Source organism: Papaver somniferum, chromosome 6 (genome assembly GCF_003573695.1).
Source record: "Papaver somniferum cultivar HN1 chromosome 6, ASM357369v1, whole genome shotgun sequence".
NCBI lineage: Eukaryota > Viridiplantae > Streptophyta > Magnoliopsida > Ranunculales > Papaveraceae > Papaver > Papaver somniferum.
The window spans coordinates 1,613,707-1,625,747 of NC_039363.1; the positions used below are offsets into that span (position 1 = coordinate 1,613,707).

The 12,041-nt window shown below is 37.2% G+C and overlaps 1 protein-coding gene across 1 annotated transcript; it reads right to left on the bottom strand.

Moving 5' to 3' along the window:
* Positions 1–3,121: 3,121 nt before the first annotated feature.
* Positions 3,122–4,426, bottom strand: LOC113286553 (fatty-acid-binding protein 1-like). Its single transcript, XM_026535137.1, has 5 exons — positions 4,358–4,426; positions 3,972–4,266; positions 3,536–3,782; positions 3,356–3,447; positions 3,122–3,255 (listed from the first exon to the last, which is right to left on the bottom strand). Exons 1-5 carry the CDS (start codon positions 4,424–4,426, stop codon positions 3,122–3,124), a joined length of 837 nt encoding a protein of 278 aa, XP_026390922.1.
* Positions 4,427–12,041: the final 7,615 nt, after the last annotated feature.

The window sequence follows — 12,041 nt, forward strand, 5'->3', positions numbered from 1 at the left end:
GATTGATGATATCTTCTTGTCTTGGTTTGATAATCTTTTGGGAAGTTCTCCTTATGCTGTGAATTGGCCAAATATTGTTGCAGTTATTTTTTGGTCAATCTGGAAGTTAAGATGTGATATTTTTTTTACAAAACTTCAGGTTATTCTTGATAAAACTATAATGAATATTAGGAGTTTTATAAATACTTATATTGTAGCTCCCCCTATGATTAAAATTGATGCTAGGATGGAAGTTAAGATTCTTATTCAGGAGATTGATCATATTATGTTCATTGATGGATCTTTTAAATTTTTTAACATGGGTATTCGTACCATTCTATGTGATAATGCAGGAAGGATAAAAAGGTTCAGAGCGGATTTTGGACTGATTCCAAGTGCTATTGCTGCTGAGACAATGGATCTAATATTGGCTTCCTCTTGGGAGGGGGAGATGAATCTTTCCAGAGTCCTTTTTGCAAGTGATTTCCTTCAGTTAGTGGATTTCGTGAATGAAGGAAAGGGGGATATGGACTGGAGATGTCAGGATCTCTTAGAAGAATGTCGGATTTCTTTTTCTAGTTGTTTGAATTTTAGGGTTGTGTATATTAAGAGTCTTAAGAATAATATAGTGGATCGACTTGCACGTCGAGCTAGGAAATTCATTTTTAAAAACATATGGAATTCTTCTCCTCAGTTCTTGCACAATATTCTGAGAGAAGTATCCTTAACTGAAATTTGTAATGGTCTTTTTGGTTAATATCATTGTGTGTTTCCCAGCAAAAAAAAATGTATGAATTGGGTTATAGGGAGATGTTTCAGAAAACCATTAACTTGTGAGGTTTTTTCTAAGATGTTGTCAAAACAGATGAACTGGTCACACAATTTGCTGGATGTGCAAAATCATGCTTCACGTTGGTTTATTTATAAGTTCATCCATATATGGCATATGGATATCATATTTTTTTATAAACTTTATCACATAAAGGTAACGACCAACCTATCTTTGTTTTAAATAGGAAATTTGAAGGAGAGAAAAATACTTATGAGATACTGGTGAAAGCTTTGAGAATTCGAACCTTCTATTTCCACTGGTTGGAAATGTAAATATCATCAGAAAGTTCATGGTTTTCGGTGGTTGATCTCCACAACTTCTCGATGCATCAATTTATGCACTTTCTCCTCAGGATCCACCCTTACCCACCAAGATTGTTGGGTGAATCATATTTTACCCGATACGATACTTGAGTATTTCTGTTCTCTAGTTCTTGTATTTGTATGAGTAATATTCGTATTAAAAATGAATCAGAAAGGAACATGTGCTGACAGGGTTAAGTATTCAAAAAGAATGGAAGTTTGTATTCTCAATTACTAGTTTGATCTATTCGATTAGTGTTTTTGTCTTTGAAAAATTATTGTCTACGACTTTGAGAAAAATGTCACACGAGAAGACGATAAATTCAGATTAATGAAAAAAAGGGTCAAAGGAGCCAATTGCCAACCGGGGACGATAAATTCAGTTTGCACATGACTAGGTATGCCCTTGACCACATCCAACTAGCACTCTTACTTGGTGGTGTTTTTATTTTCTTACTTGGTGGTGTTTTTATTTCCTTCAGAAAATGATAAATTTGTGAAGTCTTTTAAAAGAGTAAAAACAGTTGACTGGTCGCACAATTTTGCTAGATGTGTGTGCAAAATCATGTTACTCGCTGTTAGTTTACGCATTTATAAGTTTGATCCTTTTTTTTTCATAAGGTATATGAATATGAAAATTTTATGAACTCTATCAAAATGGTTATAATCAGCATAGTTTTATTTTAAATAGGAAATTCGAAGGCGAGAAAAATACTTGTAAGAGACATTGGTGAAAACATAAAACATATTTGAGTATTTAATTTAGAAGATGGATCTACTGTTTTATTTTTAATGGCTATTGAAGATGTTTTAGAGACATTTCAGAAAATCATCAACTTATTAGAATAGTATTTGACTTTACTTTGTCAGGGTTAGCCGTCTTTTATTCTTTGTGAGTATAAACTTTAAAGAAGAGGCGTGTCGTTTTTGTGAGGAAGATGATGAATCGAGTTCGCACTTGTTTTATGGTTGTTGGAGAATTCGGGAAATATGAGATTACTTTGTTGAAGGGTGCCACTTTGGATGGTCATATGACCCTAATGTCATTACATCTATGAAGACTTGGAAGTTTAATTAGGGGGAGATGAAAGACTTAGTCGAATATGGAATAGCATTCCGGTTGCAATATGGTGGTGTATATGGAAAGAGCGAAATGCAAGAACCTTCGATAAAGAAAAAGAAAAATTTGGCAAGCCTCATTATAGATGTCAAATTACAAGCGTTCTTTTGGTCTGAATCGAATTCAAAAATGTTAGGATTTACAAGCAAGTATGGTGATTTCTTTATGGGATTCATTCTACCGGCCTCCGTAATTATTATTTTTTGGGGTCTTTTATTTGGGTAGCGGAATCTTCTTTCGGTTCTCCTTTTTTGTTCGGTTATAATCATTGGGTTAAGGTATCCCCTTAACCGCCTTTTTTCAATGAATTTTTTATTTGGCCGATCAAAAAAAATAAATAAATACCGTACTATCAGTAGCTGTAAAAGACTATTTTGATCAATTTAACATTCAATTGGCATATCACATGGTATCAGATAGGTTTCAATGTAATTAAACATTTTTCTGATTAACCGATATAAATTTAACACTCAATCTTTCTTCTTATCCATTAAAAATCATTTTCCTATTCGAATCAATTTAATTTAATATCGAATTCTAGGTTTCCAATTTACCGGATTTAAGATTTTCTTGATTTCAGATCTACTTTTCTTCAATATTTTTACATCAATTTCTCTTCAAGATCGTTAATGGCAACAACCAGTAGTATGTCTCCACACGATAGATTTAATAGTTTCACTCAAAATCCATGGGGAACAACTTTTCATTCTTATGAAAAAAAATGCGGGCATTGGATTAAAAGCTTTATTTCTTATGATTGCATTGGTTAGTTACCATACACCATCACACCTACAAAGTGGGATTTCAGTAACTTCTTATTGATAGTTATAATCCTAGGAAGCTAGATAGATAAATAAGCTAAAAGCCGATTCCATGGTCATAAATCAATCAGAACATAGATAGTAGAGACATTCCAAATCTTTCTTTTGCTTCCTTGTCGAAGGGATCATCTCCCAAGTACATATGGACATATGCCCTGCATAGCAGCTCACTCTCTACCTTGCTTACTACCTCATCCTTCACTGCAGCGCAAAATCCACATCCAACAAACAAAGGTTAGAAAGGAATATGATATCAGCAGAAAACATGTAAATTTTAAATACGATAGCCGTTGTTAAGTACCCTTTGTTTCAAGAATGAACCCTGGAAGCCTAGTGATTTCAATTACTGAACCAGCTGATAGCTTGATGTCATCTGATGCTGCACCCATGACCCTAGAAAAGAGAGGGACACCAAAACTTAATTATTTGCCGCTAACAGTTTAAGAAGATTTAGTAAAAAGTGAGCCTCATGTGTATTTACTTGTTTGCGAGCTCCTCGTTCTTTTTACCACCGTTGAGTTTCTTAATGGATCCTCCAAGACCTTCATCGAAATTTTTTTTTACCATGTTCATAGTGAGGCTACCAAAGACTATGACTAGTCTCACCATCATCCCCACATCACTGTCTATTACTAGCTGGTACATCTCCTTTGATGGTTTTGATGGAGCCTTTGTTCCTATCTTCGACCTAAGAAGCTCCTTAAGTTTTTCATTGTCTGCATACATCCCTGCGTAGCAAACACTAGAAGGATTAGAAATAATAAATTCTCTGATGCACTTCGTATAAGACGAAAATAATCTTCTTTGGAATTTTAGTTGTAATTTAAGTTATGAATGTTTATATCCACAAGAAATACGACATAGAAATCTAACTTCAATGCATGTATATATATATACAGATATATTGTGTAGCATACCAAAGCCATAGATTTTGATACCAAGGCCAAGAATGGTTTTCTTCCTCATACCAACAGCATTCAACTGTTCCCCATCATCAAGTCTAACAGGGAAGGAAACACCCGTCTTCGGTTCAGTTTGGACAGGTACGTTCTCTTCTTTCTTCATCATTTCTTCCTTGACCACAACATCACCACTGCTCTTAGATTTGGACGCTTCAGCAGTTGGATTCTCATTTTTGGAAACCTCATTGTCTTCTTCCAGAACAGCATCACTTTTTGGTGCATTTCCTGTCGCAGTATCTTTCACCACTAGCTGGTCACCATTGGTATTAGTACTCTTTTTTTTGCTCCATCATTGCTGCCTCCTCTGTTGGAAGTATGTTCTCTGGTGTAGCCTTAGTTGCCAACCCATTTTTGGGGTCAATCTCGACCATTCCAGCCTTTGTGGTCACTTCCTCAAGAGTGGGTGCCATTCTGGGATGATGCAAAGAACTAGCTAATGAAAAATCTGAGTTATGAGGATTTAGTTGCTGCGAACTTGGTGATGTTAGTTAGAGGGTGCATAATAAGGTATTTATATAGCGGAGAAAAGAATTGAGGTAAAGATTTATGGGCTCTTTCATGCCGGGTAGAGTTAGAGTCTTGAATGCTATTTATATCTATACATTGGTATTGTTAACTCATTTATTGCCATAAATTATCTCCACTGGCGGTACTTTGTATAGTTGTTCTAAGATAGATGTTATCTTGTGCATTCATGTATAAGATAAAAATCAATCATTAGCATGAGAAAATGTAAAACACAATGAAATATACAAAAGAGATGACTCTTTGCATTGGAGAATACATTTGTGCAGAGAGAAATTCAAAAATCCATGAATTTTTACCTTCTCTAATGCAAAGAGTCATCCTCTCTCATATATTTTATTGTGTTTTACACTTTTCCATGTTAATGATTGACTCTTATCTTGTTTATGGGTGCACAAAATAACAAAATTCAAATATATATCATTTTCGATATTTTATCGTGTTATCTGGTATCCCCACTGGTTCTGTTCTGTTTAGTTAGTAGACATGGAATTCACACATTTCGAGTATCGTGTCATCTTGTGAGGTCTGTGAATGAATGAATCAGTGTGTTTATTGTGCTGACAGCCTGATCATGTCGGAGCCAGGGTTTTAATAATCTTTCGGTTGCATCAAAATACAGGATTTGCTCTGAATGAGCTCTGAATGGCGCATTCTTTTGTGATGCCTCATCTTCTTAATTATTAACGTCGCAATTTTTTTATTCTTTTAAAGCAATTAACGTCGCAACTACAAAAGGCCTATTACTCCCTCCGTTTTTGGGTCTCCTTTCGACCAAAAATGATTATAAAATTCCTGGATGTTAATTATTTTGATTATATCACAGAACGGCCCGAGTCCTAGTCCTAGTCCTAGGCTCCTAGCATCTTGTGCATTTCAAGGTGGAACGCTATAGCAATAGGCGTAGTAAATAATTTGGCGCTGCCGAGACACCTAAGCTACTGGCATGGTGCGTGCTGAGCTTGTGTCTCTGAATCTTGAAGAGATGATAGTTGTTTATATTGGATCCTGGTTTATAGGACACGCTTTTTGGAAGAGTTCAAATCCGTGTGGAACTCCAAAACCGTGTATTAGTCGGGGGACTTTGTGTTTATCTCAAAGCAAGGTCGGTCATGAATTCCTAACTTGTAGGAATTAATTTTTAGAGTCAGCCAAGTAAACGTGAATAAGACCTAGCTAGCTAACTACTGTAAATAGGAATTTTTGGTAGTGTTTGTTGACAATCTCGTAGAGTTCTTTTAAAGAGTGGGAAAGTTATGGTTTCGGTCTCTTTGTGAGCTTCTTGTTTTCGGGAAAGGGCGAGAACAGTGTGAGAAGGTAAGAGTTCTCTTTATAATCACCTTTACGGTTAATTGAATAAATCGTGTTATTGTCTGTGGTTTTTACCCAGTTTGGGGTTTTTCACGTAAATCCTTGTCTTGTGTGATTGGTTATCGATTGTCGTTATTTTCTTGGTTCTTTGTTTTCTTCTTCGTTTAATCCCAAAGATCAAAGTGTTGTGGTGAAAATCCCAACAATTGGCATCAAGAGCTAGGTTTAGGGGAAAAACAAGATGATGACAAACGTTTCTACGGGTTCTACGTGGTTCGAGGTAGAGAAGTTTGATGGTTCTATTAATTTCAGTTTGTGGAAAATCCAAGTTAAAGATATTTCGATACAACCGGGATTAGTCAAGGCGCTGAAAGGACAAGCTAAAAGCGGTGTCAAACCTGAAGACTGGGAAGATGTTGATTTAAGAGCTGCAAGTCAAATACGACTATTATTAGCAAATAAAGTTTTGCTAATGTCTCAAAGATTACTACAGCAAAGGATTTGTGGAGTAAACTTGAAGAGTTGTATATGTCAAACACTCGTTCGAATAGATTTTACTTGAAAGAGAAATTTCATACATTGAAGATGGCTGAAGGTACGTCTATTTCTAATCATCTTATTGTTTTGAATTCAATTGTTTCTGAACTGGAAGCGTTAGAAGTAACTGTTAATGATGAGGATAAGGAACTTCGACTCATCTTGTCACTTCCACCATCTTATAAACACATGGTAACATACTTAAAGCATGGAAAAGATGCTTTGAGTGTGTCCGAAGTTACAAGTGCTCTTTTTTCTGAAGAAAAGGATATGAGGAGTAGTAAGAGTAATTCATTGGAAGAGGATGTTTTATATGCTGGCGAGAAGAAAAAACACGGTAAGAGTGTTTGTTGGAAGTGTCGCAAATTAGGCCATATTAGGCGTGATTGCAAGTGGAAAGGCAATGGGACTGGTCCGGAAAAAGGTCCCGAAGGTCAAGCTAACCATGTCGAGATGCTAGTTATGAAAGCGATTTCTCTCTTTTGGTTGCTGCTGATTTTAATCAAGAGAAGGGTTAGATTTTGGATAGAGGTGCCACGACACATATGTGTGCACACCGGTCATATTTGGATAGGTATGTGGGGTGTAGTGGAAAAGTGTTTAATGGCGATGGCTCGGAACTATCGGTTAAGGGAGTCGGTGATATTCAAATTAGGATGTTTGATCGTACATTTCGAAGAATACGGGGAGTAAAACACGTTCCAGAGTTAAGGTGGAATCTAATAAGTATTTCCCAATTAGATTCTGCGGATTTTGGTTATTCCTGTTATGGTGGAGTAATTAAGATTTATCAAGGGTCTACTATGATCATGAAAGGAAGTCTTAGCAGCGGCTTGTATACTCTGAAGCAGTCAGGGGTAGGTGGAGCTAAGGATGTACCTGAGTCAATTTTTGAGAATGTAAAGTCTCATTGAAATTTGGCATTAGGTGGAGTTCCAAAGGCTCGTATGGTCAAGAAGTGGGTTCCAAAGATTGGAAAGTCCAAGGATAACTTGGACTTTGTTGGTCATCAACATTGATGATTAACGGCCCGAAAGGGCAGGGAGACAAGAACACGATAGACTTCAGTTATTTGAAGAAGCAAGAAGAATTTGAGTGAACTACGGTCGGTTTGATTTCTTGCGGAGGATACGTAGGCAACCAATGGCGCAATCGACGTTGGAAGATGAAGGACATTTCATGTATTGATCATCTCGTGCATGAATGCATGATCCAAGGTGGAGAATTGTTGGAGCCTGGTTTATAGGACACGGTTTTTGGAAGAGTTCAAATCCGTGTGGAACTCCAAAACCGTGTATTATTCGGTGGCCTTTGTGTTTATCTCAAAGCTAGGTCGGTCATGAAATCCTAACTTGTGGGAATTAATTTTTGGAGTCGGCCAAGTAAATGCGAATAAGACCTACCTATCTAACTACTATAAAAAGGGGTCCTTGGTAGTGTTTGTTGACAATCTCGTAGAGTTCTTCTAAAGAGTGGGAAATCTAGGGTTTTCGGTCTCTTTGTGAGCTTCTTGTTTTCGGGAAAGGGTGAGAGATGTGTGAGAAGGTAAGAGTTCTCTTTGTAATAACCTTTCCAGTTAATTGAATAAATCGTGTTCTTGTCCGTGGTTTTTACCTAGTTTGGGGTTTACCACGTAAATTCTTGTCGTGTGTGATTGGTTATCGATTATCGTTATTCTATTGGTTCTTTGTTTTTTTCTTCGTTTAATCCCAAAGATCAAAGTGTTGTGGTGAAAATCCCAACAATTACTCACTTATTAAGAGAGCCAAAAACAGCTTGTAACTTGTATAACTTAGTCGTCAGTACTTTAAAGTTCAACAATGAATGAATTTTTTTATCCTCGATCACTAGATTGATCAACTCGATTGGTGTTGTTGTAATTGTAATTCCTCAAGTGTATTTGAAAAATGATTTGAGTCTCCAACTTAGGAAAAAAATTTAGTCAAGCCATCCATCATAGTCGAAATGAAACCATGTATTTGGTAAAATTCCAAATGCATAAATAGCTTAGGAGGAAATTGGCTAGCGGGGTAACTAATTCAAAGAGAGCAGAATGCAGTCATAGATGGAGTGCAATAGAGAGAAATAGGTAAGATCCGGTCTTTAGTGAAATACTCTCATCTCAATTACATGAATCGTGTTTATTTTGAGATCCTTCCAATAATGATAAAATTGAAGTTCTTTTAAGATACCTAAAACAAATGAACCGGTCATTCACAATTTGCTAGATGTGGAAAATTATGTTACTCGAACAATTACTCTATTTATGAGTTTCTTCCATTTATATGAACTTTATGAAAGAGTTATAACTAAGTACTAACCTATATTTTTTTTAAGTAGGACATTTGAAGGAGGGAAAAAAATACTTATGAGACACTGGTGAAAACTTAAAATATGTTAGAGGAATGGCGGTTTTATTTCTTGGCGCAATTCATTTGAAGAGGTGTAAAAAGTTTATGATCCACTATTCAACATTAACTTAAGGTATAATCTTAGCTTATTTTTATCACTTTTGTTATAGGGAGGGGGTATTCAGATCACGGGAGGGGGAAAATCGTACTCGACTCATTCAATGTAATCGAGTCTAAACTATCTATTTAGATCAGACAAATTTCCCCTTGACTGCCACAAAAGAACATATTACACGATTCGTTCAGAACTCAACAAAAAATTTTCTATTCTCGCCCTCCTAACTCCAACCGAGAAGAACAACCCCAGAAATATTGTTTAAGGCTTATCTTGTCATTTGGAAGTTTCAATTTTCAGGCAACAAAACCTCTAATTATAGGTACACAAAATAGGTTCGCCACGTGGCCGCACAGGAAGGCACGAGATATGACTGAAGAATCTCACTTAAAGATTTCGGTCAGTGACTTGTCAAATCAAATGTCAGAATTACCTCTCCCCTGGATAATAACACAAAGCACGAAGAGGAAGCATCCTAAAAACGAGATACCTCATATAAGGAATCTAAACTGCGAAGGGTCAATTGGAGTACCCGGGAAGACACCAATCACGAAGTAAAGGTTGGCGAAATAAGGTTATTGATGAAAAGAAAATTGGCGAAGTCAGTGAATTATGGAGCAAGAAAAGGGACAGTTGTCCCGACAAACATCAAAAGTTGTCCGCGAAAGAAGAGGAAAAACTTTATGAAAAATGATCTGGGCGAAGTATAAAGCATCTCCACAAGAACCTGAAGACGATTGGACGAAATAAAGTGAGTTGTACTCCATTATGACAAGATGGACTATAAATAAAGGACCTTAGGCAATGTATAAGGGGCGAATTTTTTGGTGAGGGGACAGCCTTGCTGAGAGGGAGAAATTAGGGTTTCTTTGTATTCAAGAACTTGTATGTTCACTACTTGGAGCAGTTAATCAATAAAGAATTTCTTATCCATAACTCTTATCATGTCTTAGATCTGTTTCGTTTATTACTTTGGTGTACTACTGGATTTTCAGTAGTTGCATTTTGGCATCCAGAAACAGGGACTTAGATCGGGGATTCATCCTCATCTAAGAGTTCGAGAAAGGTTGAAACTGTTTTAAAGTTGTAGAAGATTAGAGATCTTGGCGAGTTGTTTTAAGATTAGGGTATTGTAGATCTTAAACGATTCATTTGTAGTTAAGACTAGAAATGTAGGAGAGAGAGTAATCATTGGGTGTTGCATCGGAGGATTGAAGGCAAGAAATTAGTTGGAAGATATCAATCCAAGGATTAGTTGATGGCCAGAATACCTGATAGACACATTTATGTGTCTAATATGTCTCAATTGCATGTATTATTAGCGCTCGATTTTATATTTATTGTGTTATTTTATGTCTTTGTAGGTATTTTTAGAGAAATAAACCCTTGCGGTGAAATGGGCTCAAAAAGTAGTATTTACACCCCGGAGAAAATTACTAAAGGCACCCCAGAAATGCACCGGAAGCGTCACAGAAATGTGACGAAGGAATCCAGAATAATTACTATTTCCACCCCAAAATTACTATTTCCACCCCAAATGCTATTCGACCCCCAGTTTGGATAGGGGGACACTATCTTCTTCATTTCAAAAACCAAATTTTGGCGCCGCCGACGCGGATTTTTTTATAGATTTGTTTTTAGGTTTTATTTTTTTTGTTCTTTTTTACGCGTTTTGACATTTTTGTTTGCTTTCAGATTTGGAGCTAAGCTAAAGATAGGGGGAGAAAGTGCTGAAAAGCGAGGCAAAGCCCAAAAAAAGGAAAGAAAAGAGAAATCCAAAAGGAGTGAAGAAGAAGATTTTGTAAATAATTTTATTTTATTTTTAGAAATTGTAATAGGGTATTTATTTATGTAATTTTTATATTTTATTTTTGGACATTTTTTTTTCCAGACATTGAACATTGGACTTTTTTTTAAACCCTACGGAAGGGTTATATAATTAAAAAAAAAATTAAATATAAACTGTTTGCAGGGAATGACGACGATTACGATATCGTCTCGGCCCCTCGGGTTCGCACACTGACACCGGAGTCAGTGGCCCGAGTTGACTTCAGCGTTTCATCGCCCGTCTGGTACGGGAGGTAAGTGGCAGGTCCGGAAAGGTGTGTAAAAATGATGCGATGAAACGGGCCTACAGTAATACCGCAAGTGCACGGTCGTCGGTTGTAGCTCGTGCAAGTACGGGTCGATCCACAGAGATCGGGTGTGTTTTGGAAAGTGTTTTAGCTAATTGGGTTCCTAAATTGCTATTGGGTTTTGAATACCCCTTTGGAACTATTGGGCTTAATGGGTTTGTTTTTAACAATGAAATACTTTAGGTCTTGGGCCTGTGATATGAACTGAGCCTTGGGCTCAGTTATTCTTTGAAATGTAAATGGGCTTTGGCCTTAAACTTAGGCTTTTGATTAAGCCCACAGTTACTTGGATTGGGCTTTTAATAAACTTGGGCTTCAACTTTTGGTTCAAATCTGGGCTTGGTTACTGAGAACTGGGCCTTAGGCTTCACTGAAGTGAATTGGGCTCAGTTGGATTGGGTCTTAGGCCTTTGGGGAGGAACTGGACTTGGCTTGGCAGCAGAAGAAGTGGCAGGGCAGCAGCAGCTTGGCATCAGCATCAGCAGCAGCAGCAGCTTCAGGGCAGATAGTGATGCAGCAGGAACTGCAGGAAGGCAGCAGCAGCAGCTGCAAGGGAAGAAAAGCAGCAGCACTGCAGCTGCACAAGCAGGGGAAAGCAAGAGAAAAGCAACAACAGCAGAGGCAGCAGTGTAGCAGAAAAAGGCAGTGCACAACAGCAGCAGCAACAGAGTTGCAGCAGCAGCTGCAGACAACTGCAAGGCAAGTGACAACAAAGCAAATAGCAGCAAAACAGTGAACAAAAGCAAAACAAAACAAGAATGAACCAAGGCCTAAGGCCAAGGGCAGGGTTGTGGTGAAGAAACTGAAATGAAGCAAGGCTAGGCAGAAAACAGGCAAACAAATAGAATGGGAAGAAAACTAGCTTGCTATGAGCACTAGTTTCTCCCAATACTCAATCAAAGTGCAACCTAAGCATACACAGGGAATGGCAAGAAAATCAGCTTGCTTTAAGCACTGATTTCTTCCATTACACAATTAGCACAAAGCTTCAAATGTATCTAGCCTAGCATTCCATTATGTAACTGACAGTGACAGGAGCAACAACAAACAT

Excerpts from the sequence above, each read along its gene's own strand:
- LOC113286553 (XM_026535137.1), bottom strand. The coding sequence starts at position 4,426 with ATGGCACCCACTCTTGAGGAAGTGACCACAAAGGCTGGAATGGTCGAG. Across the intron at positions 3,783-3,971 it reads TATCAAAATCTATGGCTTTG|GGATGTATGCAGACAATGAA; the intron begins GTATGCTACACA and ends TTTGCTACGCAG. Across the intron at positions 3,448-3,535 it reads AACGAGGAGCTCGCAAACAA|GGTCATGGGTGCAGCATCAG; the intron begins GTAAATACACAT and ends TCTCTTTTCTAG.